Source organism: Ylistrum balloti, unplaced genomic scaffold (assembly GCF_031769215.1).
Source record: "Ylistrum balloti isolate Yb309-2 unplaced genomic scaffold, AGI_CSIRO_Ybal_v1 Utg370910, whole genome shotgun sequence".
Classification (NCBI taxonomy): domain Eukaryota; kingdom Metazoa; phylum Mollusca; class Bivalvia; order Pectinida; family Pectinidae; genus Ylistrum; species Ylistrum balloti.
The window spans coordinates 649,391-667,728 of NW_026782516.1; the positions used below are offsets into that span (position 1 = coordinate 649,391).

The 18,338-nt window shown below is 33.3% G+C and overlaps 1 protein-coding gene across 1 annotated transcript; it reads right to left on the bottom strand.

Annotated features, from left to right (window-relative positions):
* Positions 1-393: 393 nt before the first annotated feature.
* Positions 394-18,241, bottom strand: LOC132559430 (E3 ubiquitin-protein ligase SH3RF3-like). The gene is made up of 12 exons (XM_060224044.1): positions 17,758-18,241; positions 16,629-16,690; positions 15,823-15,937; positions 15,017-15,112; positions 13,809-13,904; positions 13,465-13,505; positions 11,118-11,265; positions 10,590-10,687; positions 9,521-9,688; positions 8,364-9,132; positions 7,576-7,886; positions 394-7,345 (listed from the first exon to the last, which is right to left on the bottom strand). Exons 1-12 carry the CDS (start codon positions 18,076-18,078, stop codon positions 7,174-7,176), a joined length of 2,397 nt encoding a protein of 798 aa, XP_060080027.1. The 5' UTR covers positions 18,079-18,241; the 3' UTR covers positions 394-7,173.
* Positions 18,242-18,338: the final 97 nt, after the last annotated feature.

Below are 18,338 nucleotides of genomic sequence, written 5' to 3' on the forward strand. Positions count from 1 at the left end.
CTTGTCATTAGAGAAGGCACCACTACTGTTATAGATTGACAAAGGCGGGTGCTTTTGATGAAGCACAAGACGCATAAATAGGCCTATATTTTTTTGTAATTTAGTAGATTTTTGAGCTCGACTTAAACTTGTTAGCATATGGGTATGTTCTCGTGAGAAATGACTTCTACATTTCTATACTTATTAGTGTACTTTGTGGTGTCGTTGACGCTGTACGGGTCTCTATCTTTGTAGATGTAACTTATATACTTAAAATTTGATATCGATTAAAACCGCAGGTGTAGTCGATAAAATTAGACCACTTTGTACAATTTTCCTTGAACTTTCAATTTCAATTTTTTTGACATGTATTACTTTTGATGAAATACACAACAAAAATCAAACACACTGAAATAGTATAAAACGAAATGTAGATTTATTTTCATATATATGTACAGCAAAATAACAGAAACTATTGCTTCAGAATAAAAAAAAAGGAATTTTACACAACATGTGTTGGCTAGTACATTAAGGTCCTCTAGAGACGGGTATAGATCTCGACATGGTACAAACCCCCTTCCTTACAAATCACACAAACAAGCGATGTATTCTCCTTAAACTATTAGTATCACTCTTACACCTTATTAATTATAAATAAAAGATAACAAGCAAACAATGCAAACAAGTATTAGGTTAACAAGTAGTATACATATTCTGTTTTAAAATCCTTACATTCCAGTATTTTTTGTTAACATACACCTAGCTGCTAGATGTATGAAATATCTGGGATGTTCATATCAACCATAAATGCCATTTTATAATTTCAATTTAAATGAACAGCAAAATAGACATATTTAATTTTGATGATTGGCAATTAATCTTACTGGCTTTATCATCTATTCATATAATATCGCAAGTCCAGCTGTGATCCTCTATGTCAACTACATGTACACAGTCTACCATATATATATATATACTCTTTTTTTATCTTACTGGCACCACACACACGTATCTATCCTTTCATGATCCTACAACAACAACAACCCACCGCCTTGCTCCAATCCTTCTGTGATGGAATGTGGAATTATTTAAATCAGATTGACTGGTAGAAAACATAGTAAACGTAGCAAAAAAGTTAATTGAAAAATAAAAACAACTGATTGAAGATAAGAAACATGTTGCATGCCATGAAGTCAGTAAATGTCATCATTTCACAGAGAACTTAACAGCTATATGTGCCGGATTTCTCCATCATACTTTCTCTCGCTCTATGAAATAGGCATTCCTCCCATACACCTCATGCAACCTCACTACTAATTCTGAATCTCCCTATCACTACTGTAGAGGCTGACAATTGGTGTGAAGATTAGACATATATTCCTTACAATAAATTAAGATCACACAAAGATATGTGTTCAGCAATTAAGCATTTTTATCTTTTTTTAAAGATATCACATACAGAGTGAGAACAGACGCGTGACTACAGAAGTGCTAGCATCAGGTGCTCTAATCATCAAACTGTATGATATAACTGTAAATTTTGGCTCAAGTTCTCTCTCATTTCAAAATGCTTTAAAACGTGATGTCGATGCAAAAAGATGGAACTGAGTGGTTCACAAAAGCTTATGATGTGTTTAAATAAAAGCCCTTTACTGTACTAAAGTTCAGTCATTACCTCCAATGCAGTTTATATTTAACACAACAGGTGGGTGACAGTCAGCTTTTATAATTAACGACATTGTCTTACCACTCACTGAAGGAATGCATTTTTATGTACATAAAGGATACATATTTTTCAAAATCAATTTCAAAACATGAAAGTTGAAAGCCATTACTGACTAAATACTTTTAGAGGTAATTAAGTATTTCATTAACCATGTTGTATCAATAGAACTTGCTTAGATAAAACTTTACCATTTAAAATATATATAGAAAAAATATACAAGTGTGTGGGTTACTGTTGGAACTCTGCACTTTCCTGTAGAAACCTGCACCAATATATTCATACCTACATTTCAATATCCTTTTTGTCATTCTAAAAGGCAGCCTGCTGCAAAAGACAGCTGTGGTTTTAATGAGCTAAGCACTACAGCATTCATCATTTTAAAGTACTGCACACTACTTCATACATCTCTTCGAAAATCCCACAAAATGAATTTGGAGTGCACAACTTATAATATAATTTATCTCAGCTGTGCTCTGTTATACTAATTTCTCCAAGAGCTGTTAACTGTATACGTGTAAAAAGCCCACTGAGTGTCGTCTTATTCATTATAAAGTAATCAAATATGTAATAACTATGAAGATGTCATTTAATTTTCCCTGTTTCCCATAGTTTAATGTATAGAAGTGCAGTGTACAAAACACTGAAAAGATTTTTAATTATTGAGAGATATCTGTTAAGTCATAATCTTCAGAAACAACATCACTGACAGTGATTATGCTATCAAGTGATTACAACTCTGCTGCTTGATTCAATTTATCTATTGTACAGTAGGTTTTCTAAACTTATGGCAGATAAAATTTTTTACTAATTCAAATAAAGTGTCTTTAACAAATCATTTTAATGACTTACAACATTTAATACTTTTAGGTAATTAGATGTATTGCATTTGTGTCAGAGTAACGGGCTGACTTATGTTAGTAGTAATTAAGTTATACACAGACATGAACCCATAACATTACTTCTCTACAAAAACGTTGTGGCTTCTTATCTGTAAATTAACCACTACCTATACAAGTCAGCCAGGTACAATTACGAGAATGCAGTACATTGACTTTCTGCGTCAATTCATGAAAAACTTTTTTGCTCTGCACAATTCTCAACTGATATTTAACACTATCTGATTTAAAAATATTTCAATCATAATTTTTTTACAGAAGAGATGAATATGAAATCTGATATCTGATATTGTACCTATAATCTGAATCCATAAATACGGTGAAATTCTATATTTTGTTGGTGCTTAAGTTTCACGGTTTTTCAAAAGTATATTACTATGTTGTAAAAGTGCTCGTAGATTGTACTTGCCAACTTTTTAAGATTAATGTTGCAAACACTCTTTAAAATATTGAATTAGAAGCATATAATTTTACCTGCTTCACACCAAATATCAGCTCCATCAAAAGTCTATCTTTAGTTACCTCTTCCTGCATCAATAATCTCAGGTCCTTTTTTGCATTTAAGTGAGACAACTTTCACAATATCTGCCAGTTACACAGCATACCTTTCACACATATCTCCCTATATCTTACTCTTGCATCTGAAGTGAATTTCACCAGATTATGCTAGCAAAAATCTCGTAGGTGAATAGTATCATTCGACAGTAATGTCTGCTAGATTTGTAGCGTTGAACAGTAATGTCTGATGTAGCAATCAACCTCTTAAAGGATAAAAAAAAATTGTTCTTCACTTTACTTGTAAGTCATAGCAATGTAGGTACGCCATAAGTTTCTTAGTCCATACAGGATCATGTTCCAATACAATACAAATCATGGTAGGATTTTTCATATTCATCATAGGTAACACATTTTCCTTCAGATTTCTCATTATTCTAACAATGGTGGAAAATCAAAATTAAAAGCAATTTATCTGAAGTAACAAAAAACAGCGGTATATATCTGTAATAACATTACAAGTTATGACATTTTATGTCTATATCTGACCTAGCATGACCTGGTCACCTATTTAGTAAGTCAGTAAACTCAAATTGATAACCTACGATACATCCTTTCAAAAACCCATACAGCAGGACATGGGTGTTATATTGCATTGACTAAAAGGTTGTGTAATTCAAAAGTGCATGAATTCAAAAATAATCCTACAGTCGTGAGTAAACGAATACAGTGACTTTTGAATACATAAATCTTTTAGCATAAGCTTTCTAACGTTTTTATGAATGTTTTTTGTAATCAATATAAGATTCCATTTTCGAAAAAATTCAACACAGGAACTTTCATTTCAAATTCAATATAATAAACAGCGATATGAATCCTGAAAATCATATATTGGATTTCTGAAAAATGGAAAAGGCAGTGAATATTGAGACAAAACTGTCACATGACATCTCCTGTTTGGAGATAGTGATATCTTTTTCATTCAAATATTAAATGTATCTTTTGATAAGAGAAAATATATATACCTATATATGTTTTTATATCTTATAATTGATAGTTGTTCATTCGGTCTCCCGTTTTGCATAAAATACACTTTGTAAAAATACTCTGAAGTCTTTAAGACAACGTTACTTGATATAAAAAGGAAACTTTTGAAATATAACATAGTGAATCTACATGAATCATTGCAACAAAATAAAACTCCTAATGAGTTTATTATCAAATAAACATCGTTATCACGAAGAGTCACTCATATAATCACTTAATATACATTTTGTTGTTATCATAATAAATCTTAACAACAAATCTCTGTTTTGTTGAAAGTTAAAACTTCAACATAATTATTTTGGAATTCAATATCATCAACACCATGATACTTTGATTTTTTATAATTTAAAAGAAAGGAAATCAATTTGAAAATATCATTATACATATTTAATATGTTTAGATAGATTTGTTTCTAGCTACATTTTATAACTGTAAAATAACTGAAGTGATGATAACTGCAAGATCTTCCATTAACAGATCAATGATAAGAAACCCCAAAAATGTAACTTAATACAGTAGGGATCAAGTCTGGTTCATTTTCATTACAATGCATAATACAATCTGCAATTCCTGTGACATGTTCAGTACCGTGCATTCAAAATATTATGTTATCAACAACCATAGCACTTCCATATGTACTAGACAGTGGTATTTCAATTTATCTTAACTTGTCATCTATTCTACAATAATTGCAAAATGCTTAAGATAATATCTATGAGACTGGTTAAAATGGATGGAGGCACATGAGGGTTCTTATTGTGGTACCTAGGAAAAACCTATGTGGTTGGACAGCTACAGGTGACTCCATACCACTGCATGTCCAATCAGGACATCAAACCCTGGTCACCTAGATGAAAGGCGAGTCTACCATTGGATCATCCAAGCAAACATGATTCTAATGGTGTAACTAGAAATACACATATATATTATTTCCTTGAACTTTCCGGTCAATGACAGCGTACCCTGCTTGCTATACAGTGTGTCTATAATGAAAGTTACCTTGTTGATACTTTCATTTACTAATGGAACGTGATAAATATTGTACAAACCAAAGACATTTTCTATTTGAAGTATGGCCTAGATAGAATTGTATTTGCTCAATCTCTACTTCACCTAAGATTGGTCTCTAAGGTTGATGACTGAAATTTTTTGTTTCATATTATTTTTTTTTTTTTTTTTTTTTCAGAAGATTAAAAATGTTTTTTAAGTCTATTTATTAGTACATATCAAAGAGAAAGATGCACATCATAGGTCCATTTTGGATCATCATTACACAGAAGTGCTGCACTTGTGAGAGTACATCATTAGTGTGTATGATCTGAAGCCAAATATAATCTTAAAAGCTCCCGATGTAAAGTGTTATCTTTCAATCTGAAAATATAATTAGATATAAAATGAAGCCTCTGGAGAGATGAAAACAAACTCTGAGGTATCACTGTTAGTTGTATAGAGTCTAAAAAGATTGCTTGCTGCCGAGTTGATTAAATGTAAACATATAACTTAAGTATATCTAAGTAAAAAGTATGGTTTTGATTGGAATTAATTCATAAACAAATCATACAATTGATTTTTAACAATGTTTCTTGATGGTAATATGATTCTAGGATTTCTGGTATTTTACATGAAGATGTTTTATATCTTTTGAATTTGATAGTCAGTAATGAACATGTCATGAGTTGACTTGAATTTTTTATTTATTGTCGTTAACTTAAGGATACAAAAGAAGCAGATAAAGAATCGTACATGTTTGTGAGACTATAAAACTCAAAAGGTTTTGATGTCCTGTATCTGATGATATAAATGAAATATATTTTTATTTAAAATGAAAGTAGCTACTTAGTTTCTCTCTCCTTCACTTGTATTACACATGAAAGCCCTGTTTTTCATCTTACTTACAACATATTTTCAAACTATTGAAACCGTTACAAACATATTCATATGCACCATTTTAACACCACAGAAACACTCTGTGATCATTATATTTCATTAACATTGGGAATACATGGTATATGTTAAAAAATCAATACACATCATAAGCTTGGTATTAAAAAAAAGAAAATAAAAAAGTGCTCACCATCAATTCCTGCTGTTTTGAGTATGGTGGGTTGATTTTTCCAAGCTTACAACTTCTCAATGGCAGTAAGTTTATGAACATCAAGCATGAGAACTATTTTTGACTTAATGTACCTTCAATTTCATTAAGATATTTAAGATTGACATCATTATGGTGACAATATCAATATGATCAGTCAGGTTATTTTACTGATAATTCTCGTTGACAAGCACCTTTAATTACATCAGTCTGGACATGTGGTGTATCATTCTCTAATGTATGAAATACTGTAGTCTTTTTTTTCTTTCTTTCTATTTTTACTTTGTTTTGAGAGTGAATGATGCACTGATGCAGCCTCAAATAGCTTACAGGTTAGTGATATTTTTTCTTTAAATTTAAAAACATAATAAGACAATTAGCTATGTAGTGTTGTAAACCATCTTTGGCTTTGACTGGATGTCATCCCCATTCCTAAGCAGACAGATGATCAAAAATGTCACGATTTAAGTGTATTTGGCTGCTGGTAAAATTCAATCAAACCAAGCATTTTTCGAAAATAAATCTGCAAGAAACATGTCTTTTCCTTGTTATTCTATTTGAACATAAAAGTGAAGGTACACTAGCCAGGATAAGCTTTGTGCTAACTTTTGAAGAAATTTGAATTTGATAAAATATTTCATAATGCGTCTTTAATATTGGGTATATGCTGTAATTAAGACAGAAAGCATTCTTGAATTTAAATTGTAATCAACATGATTTTGGCTTTGTTTTAACTTAGTATTGCATAGGACTTTATCTCAATGGTGTAATTCATTACATGAAACTTCATATTAAATTTACCAGAAATTCTTTTTCATTTGAATTTAATTTCTAATAAAGAAATGCATATATTTGAAATTACAGGATACAAATGAGATAGGTTGTCTTGCTTTGTTCGAGTATCATTTCTTTGGTGAATATGGGTAACAAGTGCTAATCTAGTCACATTTCTCGACAAAACTTCCTGGGAATAATCCAGTCTTTCCTGTCCTCTGCTGCGTTCCCTTGTACCATCCATCATCACGCTTCTTGTGGACGTACACAATATCGCCAATCTTAAGTTCCAGCTCAATGTCACTCTGAGGAGGGTAAGGTACCACACATCTGCACCTGTGAGATGGAAACATAAAACTCATAAAGAGGTTTTTAAATAATTTCATATCTGCAATATCATATCCTATTATCTTCATCTCATAAGTGTAGGACATACAGGCAAAACTAGCATATCAAGTTATCTATCCAGTTGAAGGAATTCTACAATGCAAAGACGTGAAAGATAATAATGTCTAATATCAAAGCCAGAAAAACAGACAGCTATTTACAGGGAATATATCACTTACTTCTCCCTGAGAGGGGGATTTGGTCTCTTTGGTTTGGATGGCTGTGGAGGGGCAACAGATGAGTCAAATGAGCCAGTCTTAACATGTAGAGAGGTCTCCACGGACAGCAGACTGGAGGTATCTGAGGGGCACGATCCTGACCTTACATGGGAAATAGTGTTGTTGTTTTCCAATACTAGAGAGCTGGCAGCACCGGAGGCTGCAGCAGCTGCTGATCCTGCATCTTCTACTGCAGTGGACTTGGACTTCCTGCTCTTCCCAGAGGTCAAGCGCTTTACAAGGCTGATCTTCTCTTTGTCTCTCTTCTCCTTCTGTTTATTACAAAAAGAAAATATAGCTTAAACTTATGTGGTTTCTTCTGTTTTAAACAAAAGGAAAATACAATTTTAAATCAACATTATGTGCCTTCTGCTTCTGTTTTACACCAAAGGAAAACTAACTCAACTTAAATGAGCAGGTGAATCGCGATTAATTGGTCTGATGTCAAGATAAGTTCAAAGTGCTGAGATGTACAGTTGAAAGACAAAAGATAAAATACAACTGAGAAAATGAAAGAATATAAATGTGGAGGTTTAAAGTATTATGACTTCTAAACACAATGACTTTGTGAATATCCTACTTCATCTGTAAAAGGTATCTATCACTAATATTTACATTTATTGATTGACAAACTTTTTGAAATCAAGAGAAAACAAACTAAAAATATTATGACTTGTAACATTACAAAGAATATATATAATTACTTCTATAGTTACAATGTCTGATATTTAGGAATTCCATAAACTTACTTTGTCCTTTGGCAGCTGTAGTGCTGCACTAGGTCCATCTCCTGAAGGCCCTATGACAACATTAGGTGGCGTGATGTTAGCACTAGTAGCCATTGATTTTTGCATGGCTGATAACTCAGGTGAAAGGAATGCTGGTCCTTGGTGGTTGGTGGAGGTGCCCGACCGTTGAGATTGGTAATTTGTCATGGCGATAGAGACTGGCTTTGGAACATGCTGGTGACTAGCTGCATTGCTAGATGATGACTTATGGGCTGAGCTCGAACGATCTAACCTGTGTGATGAATGACTTGATGATTTGTGTGACGAGTGAAGAACCTGAGCATTAGCACCTGTGGGCACTGTACGACTATCTGATGAGTGAGCAACAGAGCGAGATGATACAGATGAGGATGATGATGTTGTCTGGCTGGACTTGGAGCTGGACAAAACTGGCACAGAGGACGGTGAAGAGGAAGATGAAGAAGACACAATGACAGATGATGGTGGAGATGGTAGTTTGGCACGACTACTGGATGGCTGGGGCGATGATGTGGCTCTGGGAGGTGTAACAGAATGACGTTTGGGGGATCGGCTGCGTCTTGAGTTGAGTTGTGGTGACCCAGACATTGGTGTGACACCAGCAGCTGAAGCAGAGGTCGTGGAGGTGCAAGGTGGGACAGAGGATGTTGGAGCAGCAGCTGTGGTAGTGGCTGGTGCTGTCATCACCTGAGGCTTGGCCCTTATATTTAACACATTGGAGCTTCCAACAGCACGAAAAGCACTTTGGTGCCTGCAACATTTGTGGAAACAATTGTGTATTAGATTAGATAATAAAGAGAATGAAGAATGCAGTGAGTTTAACAGACTTTGTTTTGTTCATCAATCATCAAGACTAGATAAAGGCTTAATATTGGCCCCACGGACATCAATCTTTCTATTATGACTTTCCAATCTTACTGGATTACCTGTGGCAGATAACTTATTTCCCTCCTGGTATTCCTCTCAAACCACACTTTTCTGATAATAACCTACCTGATAAGCATCAGATAGTTACCAGAAGAAAACCATTGTCCTTTAATCATAAACCACATTTGTCTGACACTTCGCTGTAAAACACCTGAATGTGGCAATATATAAGTTTCTTATAACAAGGTGATCTAACATCCTCTGACACATACCTGACTGTTTGGACATAGTTGCCAGGGAAAACACCAGTACGACCAGACTTGAGACACTGCCCCCTGAACCAGCCATCCTGACACTTATCTGACACTGTGTAATAATCTCCTTTCTTCAGTTCTACCTCATCCTCCTTGGTAGGCTTGTAGTTGTATAAAGCTACATATCTACAGGAGAGATTTTAAAAACATTCACATGTATGTGTGAACATAACTTAAGGAGAAATGGCTTAATAATTGTTTCTACTGCCATAATATGTAATCTGCCAATGCTTAAAATACTAAATGGCCCAAGATGGGTGGCATGGTGTCTATGATGTACAGTTCATGTGACAGAGAAATTACCAGGAAAAAGATTATTTTTGCAGCACAGTATCACTACAGACTTCTTCATGGGGAATGCATGTGGAGTTACTGATACAGTGTATCTTATTGATAACAAGGTTCCCCCCCCTCCCACCCCACCTCGGCAAATTCTTCTTTGCTCTGTGCCCAACACTTTCTGACCAAGAAAAATTCCTATTTTCCCTACCAACTTAACATTCTGCAAATGTCTTACCAATTTTCATTTGAAACCCTTGAAAAGCTTGGCATTAGAATATGTGTGGTATTGTTTTGGTAGATATTAGGAGATACATAGGTAAATCAAATTTCAAACAAATCAGGACAGGTTTGTCAATTAATTGCGTCGGGTCATTAATTTGTTACCTCTTTAGTAAAATGTCTGCCAATGTAAATCAAGTCGGAGTGGGAGATGTATTTGTTTCAACATAAGCATACAGTACTCAAAATTTTTGGGGGAGATTCCCAATACCATAACAGTTATACCTGCATATTGTATAAATCTGTGAATGATTAAATGATTTTGCAATTTATTATCACTATAGAGGTAATGATCTTTATTTGGAAAGCTGTGTTCCTGGCAGTAACATTATAGATTGCAAACTTTAAGTGTTAGACTTTACCTGAATAGACCATGGATCATATTTTTACAGTTACAGCATGCTGTCACTTGGGACAAATCATTTTTAAAATGGTTCCATTTCCGGTCTTTATGACATCTACTTACACCACTGAACTAATGCCTGGCGGTGCCTTCAGTCCCTCATGTGGTGACCCTTTCTGAGTATTAGAGGATGTCCCATCAGCACCAGCAACTTTTACATCCTAAAAGAATTCAATAGATATTTTATTTACACCATATCCATATCAAACACATATTTGGTACATGTGTTGTAATCAAATTGCATCAACTTGAGTTGGAGTTGTCCTTCTTAGTTTGAAATTAACTCTAATTCGGTTATTGTTGCAATAAGTCACTAACATTAAAAATCACAACTGATATTGCTAAAGAACCAGAAAAGCTAATACATCTGAATATTTCAAGGTTCTCCAAGCAAATACTGTACACATTTTATTGATATTTGGACTTGGTTCATCAACTTTGACTTAAAGTCAGTTCAGCTGATACCTGAATACTGCCTTTCCCTTTTTTTTTTAAATCAAACCTATTGAAGAAAACACAATCTTAATTGGAAGTAATTTATCAACCAAATTTTGAATGCTGAGAAAACAATCTTCTGATAACAATGTTTACCTGTGTTGCACTAGAGGAGGGCAGGCTTTTGCCAGCAGCTGCTCCCTCGTGAGACTCGTGGTTATAAAAGGGGAGGGGCGGAGGTGACATGGAGCGAGGAGTTGCTATAATCAGGTTACCAGCACTGTTACTGCTGATTTCTAACGATCTGCAATATAACACCATACAAGTTTACAATGGTTGACTTCAGGGGCACATTCAAGTCATCGTAAATCAGTTGCTAATAATGATTTATTAAGCACATGTTTTCTACATGTAAATCTTAAATCAAATATTTCGTAAAGAAGTCTTATTTTCAACTTGCTCATTTGCATTGGACAGATATGTAAAACAGGACATATACAAATAAATATACAGGAGTCAAGTATGCTTTACCGCATTTGAAACCTGACTTTTTAACATACTGCAATACACTGTTATGCACAAGAGATTTCAGAAATCTCAATAGTGTGAGCTAAAAAAAAAGACAACACTACAATAATATAGGAATAATGTAATAATATCTATGTTACATCAAATTAACATACCAGTCAACATAAACACTCAACCCATCAAACTGAAAACAGGACTTCATTAAACTAGAACAGAGATCTAGTATGACATTGTCAAGCAAAACAAGCATGCATATTCAAAAGCAAGAATCAGAATTTGTAACACAAATCAGTTACCAGGTTCATAGTTCAACAGTAAACAAGACACTTGAAAGATATGTCAATATCAGACTCAAAAATGTTTTATGATTTGACAATGACATCAGCATTTTACCTAAAAGTTTATCTGATCATTTAAAAAGGAATTTAAAGCCTCTACATCAATGTCAGAGTGTTTATTTTCATGTCAACCTTTATTTTGTAAAATTCAAGTATGAGAAATCCAGGGACCTATGAAATGTCTATAAATCTACTCAATATAAAATGAAATTTGATATAATATTGATAACTGTTATTTACAGATTACAAACAAGTTTTCAACTTATGATTATGATCAATTAATCAATAAGGGTTTAATTTAAGTCTTTAAATGACCTTTTTCTTTCCTTAGCAAATTTTTCACATATACAAATACTTGTTAGTATTTTTCATGAAAGAAAATAAAAAAATTATATTATTATTTTTTTTCTCAAAAGTTATTAATAAAACCTTTAACAAATGTGTGTTAATAATTTTGGATGTCATTAAATACTAATGTTTACCGTAAACAGAAATTAGAGACAAAAACCAGTAGAGTGTAAAGTGCCAGCTCATATTAACACACATGTAAGTGAAACCATTTTTACCTTCTATGACGCTGGTCATGACTAGAATGTGACCGATGGCGAGAGGAAGCATGGAACGAGTGTCGTTTTTGTTTTGGAATGGGATCCACCCTTTGTGAAGGGTGTTTATCAAGACCAGGGGGAGGGGCCGCAGGGACTTGTTCCCCATGTGACCTATCCCCACCAGTGTGAGGTCTTCCTGCATGCATAGGTACTCTGAAAGAAGGCACACACAACAGTAACATTCCAAAATCAAACATGTATGACTATATTGGTGTTTGTCCAACTGCTTATTCCACAAAAGTGTCCAATGATAACAACTGTTTTAGATGACAAATCATTTCAAATTCACTTTTCAGATCTGTTAAAATGATGCCTATCTATGTGATAAAGAGCCTTGCCCCTTTATCATTCTTGTTGAAACAAACAACTGATATAAACACCAAAGAAAGAGAATAAATATACCGAACAGATACTAGCCTTGCATTTAGATGTGTTGACAAGCAAGACTAATATCTGTGTACAATATGTATATGCATATAAAAAAATTTGGAAATACATACACATACAAACACACACAAACAGTTCTTTTAGAAAGCTCTAACATTTCAGATCTACAAATACATATATATCTATTCTATCCACAAAATATCTTCAACTTGTAACTAACTAGAGTATAGTTTAAAAAAAAACGAATTCACAAATAATGCCTTCTTTAACTGGTTAGTTACCTCTGATTTATATGGTATCTTAAAGACATGGCAATAGAAGCAAATATTTGATAAATCATCAGTATGTATTTTCTCACTCTTCAGATTTTTCTTTATTATCTCACTCTGAAGTTTTATCTTTATTATCTCCCCCTTCAGATATTTCTCTATTTTCTCACCCTTCAGATTTTTCTTTCAGAAGAAAAAACCCCACTAAAGTACTTAAACATAACTTATACTTTTATTTCACATTTCCCAATTGCAATAAATACGATTCTAAGTCTTGACATTACTTTTACAAAATTCACATGCAAAACACATCACACAACACAACCAATACTAAATATACAACACTGACAACACTATTAGAATAAGGCCTTACTTTGCTTTATAGTTGATTAATGATTTGGCAGCATCATTCATCTAAAGAAAAAGAAAAGAAACATTAGTAGATTAAATAATTGAATCTTATTCTTTTTTAACAATAACTGGTATCAAAATGATTCTGATAAAACTAGTTTGAGTGTATAATACTATGTATTTACATCAAATACTGGGATAATGGATTCTGTAAGTCAAGACAAAAATATGACAAATATATCTCATCCTCAATACTCCAGGGGTTGCAATCACTTTCGCTCTCTGCACCACTGGAACATGTCATGGCAAAATTGTAGGCATAAGTGAAAGATAACCAAAGAAAGATAACTCTTATTTAAAATTTACCTCAACAAACGAGATAGGGAAAATGCCAATTTTTTCCCCCTTTTTCCCTTCCACCCAGTTATCATCCACTCTCTTTATCACAGTCAAGTATTCTTCCTGTACAAAACAAAAACACAATACTTTCAATTATGTTTAGAAATATTGAAAGTAACCAATAGGAAGGCTTATTTTTGAGAGAGGTTATTTAATAGTAGCAAATGACTACCTCACTGAACAGCACATGGGGAGACCTGTCAGTTGCCATCAAAATTCAAAAGCATTTGGGGTAAAGTGACTTGCCCAAGGACACAACCTCAACATAACAGACTGATAAGTTTCCCATATTACTGAGAAACAAAGACCAACATGGCTCGAGGTCATTAAAACCACACGACCTTCATTGGAGACTATGTAGGCCTACACTACCTGAGGTATCAAAGTTGCCTGCCTTTAAGTGACAACATAAAGTGAATAAATAAATTCATATGTGGTGACCCTGCAGCAAATACATACATAAAATCTAAAATTACTTTGGGACCTCTTGTTAAAACTTTTTAGATTTTACAAATCTTTATTATCTCTTTTTATAGATTAACTATCATAGATAATGGTAAAAGTATTACATCTATGCTTTTACAGATAAAGTATAATAAATAATGGTTAAAGTATTACATTTCTCTAGTTCACCTATCAATGGATACTATAGCATGTCTGTTTGTTTGCAGGGTTTACTGACCGGTGGATAGCCAGTGCCATTTTAAGGGTCTCTTTGTAGTGGCTGGTGGCCAACTCACTAAACCACATACAGGAGGCCTGTCACATGCCATCCACAGCAATTACGGTTAAGTGTCTTGCCAAAGAAACAGCTACGTTAGCACAGACCTCCCTGTTTCTCTGCTTCCTGAAGAACACAAACTGCCACAGGTAGGGAGTGTTGATCCACACGCCTCAGATCTTTACCTGATGTTAAAAGCACCAGTGCTCTAACCCACTAAGGTATCACAGCCCCGTAATACTATCGTATATATATTCCATTAAGGGAACCAAATCTAACATTTTAAGAAACACATACAATGTGAAAAACTTACGATATCATTCTAAACAGCACTACATATGACCGACTATCTTGACTTAACTGTAAGTAAATGAACATTCATTATAACAATCACTTCTTTAAATGCTCTGTTCAACACTATACTAAACAAAATTCATTGGATATATTATCTTACCTTTTTAAATGCTAAGCAATCTTTCTCTGCATCATTCACATCAAAGTCAAACAAAGCTTTACATTGGGGCGTAGTGACAGGTAACGGGATCACTACCTGTGTAGAATATAACCAACAACACAAGTCAGTAATGTACAATTCACAGCAAACAAATATATTGTGAAATGCTGATAATATCATCTTCACAAAAATAACACATAACTTATGGTCAGTGATTTGCTTGTTTTCTTAATTTTGTAATCATTGTCAACATAATTACAACGACATACAGTCAAATACCTGCAATAATTCCATTGAACACCTGCCAGAAGGACACATTGAAACTATATCCACGAAATTATTTATCTTTATATTCTTTACCACCAACATTTTGGGCAATATTTATAGAGTATCTCCTTGAACTGAGCTACAAAACTCAATCTTATAAAGAGTGAATCCAGTAATTGGAACACCTAAAATATAGAATTGCCTTCCAGTGCATTGTATTGGCGTAATACAGCAGGGTCAGTCGCAGTTAAAGTCTCACCATTACTGTCTAGTACTGATGTAATGGGATAGCAGAGGGCATATTAAATGTAATGTGAATCTGTTTTGCTTATCGAAAAAGGTCAAAAGAATAAAAAAGAAACTCAGGATCAGTGACCAAATAACTTCCAATTAAACTGCTCTATAACATTCATGGCAAAAAAAATAAAATATAAATTTGATAATATTAGTTTGCCTTATGATAGTAATACTAGTTAATTATGGATGAAGAGAATTCTGAACTGTGTAAGCCCTATAAATAGAAACAGACCAGAGCGTACCTGAACATAACTTGCAGGAAAAAAGCCATGCTGGCCACCAAGATCCCCATGATACCAGTTCTCATCTACCTTTTTCCGAAGCAGTATCAAGTCACCTTTCCGAAAGGACAAATCTCTGCAAAGTATGCAACATAAAATATTTACAAGGTTTCCAAATAAACCATACTTGTTCAAATATGTGCATTATTAAAACTGAATTTAAAATTCAAGTTATTTGTAGAGGTAATTTCTCATGAAAAATTCCATTCTTAAAAAGATATCAAATATCACATGTAACATATAGCATGCATATATATAATTTTACATATTTAACAACTAACAATGTATGCATATTACAATGAAAAAAAATATTTGTTAAAAAGATGTTCACAAAGTTTAAAACAGATTAACACACATTTGTTATGAATACAAATAAATTTGTATGAATACTATTAAAATTGTAACAATTTATCAAACTAAATGATTTACTAGTTGTACATGTATTCAAATATCCATGTGGCATGCCAGTAAATAAGTAAACGATACACCAAGTTATAAATTAATAAAATTGTTGACAAAAAGAGAACACATTGTCAATTTTTTTTATAAACATGGCCGAGAGTATAATTTAACTATTAGTGAATATATATAATTTCAAAGTTCTTGTGTCTATTAAACTGCATTAATAGATAAGTAACATTTACTAAATATACAACATAACTAATATAACAAGTTTACATAGAGGTTATAACACTTGATGATGTTAAAATCAACATAATATAGGTAGTTATCTTCATCATTTCTCATTAAAATTAAATAATTCTTACCCTTGATCCTTCCCTTCATAGTTATATAAAGCTTTGGCACATGCATGGCTGTTGTTTGGAGACTGAAAAAATTTTAAATCAAACAATTGTTGAAGTGATACCCGATATACCATAATAAAATATTGTTGCAAACAAGTGTATTTTTATGTTAAAAGTTCATTCAATAAAATAGCTTTGATAATATGTGATAATGTTGGTTATACTGTATATTAAGCAATAGTGAATCACTTCATATATGAATTTCAGACAGCAAGATCTATATAGGTCGACATCAATAGTAACTGTCCAACCAAAATAACTTTTAAAGTTTAAAGTTAATAATCATACCAAGAATATATGTGCTATGTATGCATTACTATATATATAGGGGGGAGGGGGAGGGGGGGGGGGGCGAAAGATTTTTCCCCTATCAAATCGAGACAGTGGTAAAAATACATTTTTTTCGTATTACTATCGGAAAAATATATATTGAACATATACAATATTCAAGAACTAGCATTACACACCAAAAGAATGGCTTAACAAATCAAGTTGATTAACAACAATTAAACTTGACATGCAAGTTTGTATGCTGGGGATTAGCAGTTCATACTACTATGTAGACTTAACGCCTAGGGTGAAAATTGTTTGATGCATTTAGAAAAAGAGAAAGATAGTACAATCGAAATTGTATTTTGCGTAATATATTGAATGAAGCTGCATTTGATAAAAAAAAAAAAATATCTATAGTTTTCATCTAGGAGTCTGTTGATCATGAGCACCAAATTTCATCAATCTCTTACTACTTATAGCAGGTACACTTTAAGTATTTTAATTCTGACAGAATGAGATTATATATCATTATTTTCCTAGAAGACAAATTAAAACTACCTTGACCACAAGTAATGTACATAAAACAGTCTCGCATACTATGGGTGAATACAGACATGGCTGGTACCTGCATCTAGACCTGGCCACAATGAACAAATACATAAATAATTTACTGTAAATGAGTCCCATATATGGCACAATCAATTTCTACCACTAAAGTTGTGCTAATTACAGTAACATCCGTCTGTTGATGTAATCAGAATATACACTATACTTGTGAACGTTTTTGTACATTTGTAATACAATATAATCAATGCACCTGTCTTGAAGATCGACTGCCATGTGCTGTACTTTGAATTATTTCTTTCCCAGAGGTGGGAGAATAAGACCTCTCAGTTGCCTGTTTAGTTTTGATTCCTTCCAGTAATCGTACAAGAAGAATATTGAGTGGTAGATCTTCAACACGTATTTCAACAAGAGTTCTGCACTCTGGACATCGAAGTTCATGTTTTGTGCTGACAATCTCGTCTAAACATCTCCTACAGAACGTGTGTTGGCAAGGAAGCACCTTACTAGTTCCATCAAGTCTCTCCAGACAGACAGAACATTCCAACAACTCATTCAGCGACTGTTCGTCCATAATTACAACCAGGTGTGATGTAAGGCATACCAAAATATGATTCCGAGCAGTGCGCTACATCATCTTACTTCTGTCTGTTCCTTGCAGTCATACCCCATGATACTGAAAATAGTCAACACAATGATGATGTCATCTCATTTCATTTCAAAGTCAATGACAAGTGAATAATCATGTTGGAATGATTAATCGCGTCAAGTCATCTTTATCTAACAGTGGAAAGTGACTTGTATTGATTAATATTTTGAAAAGAAGTCACTTTT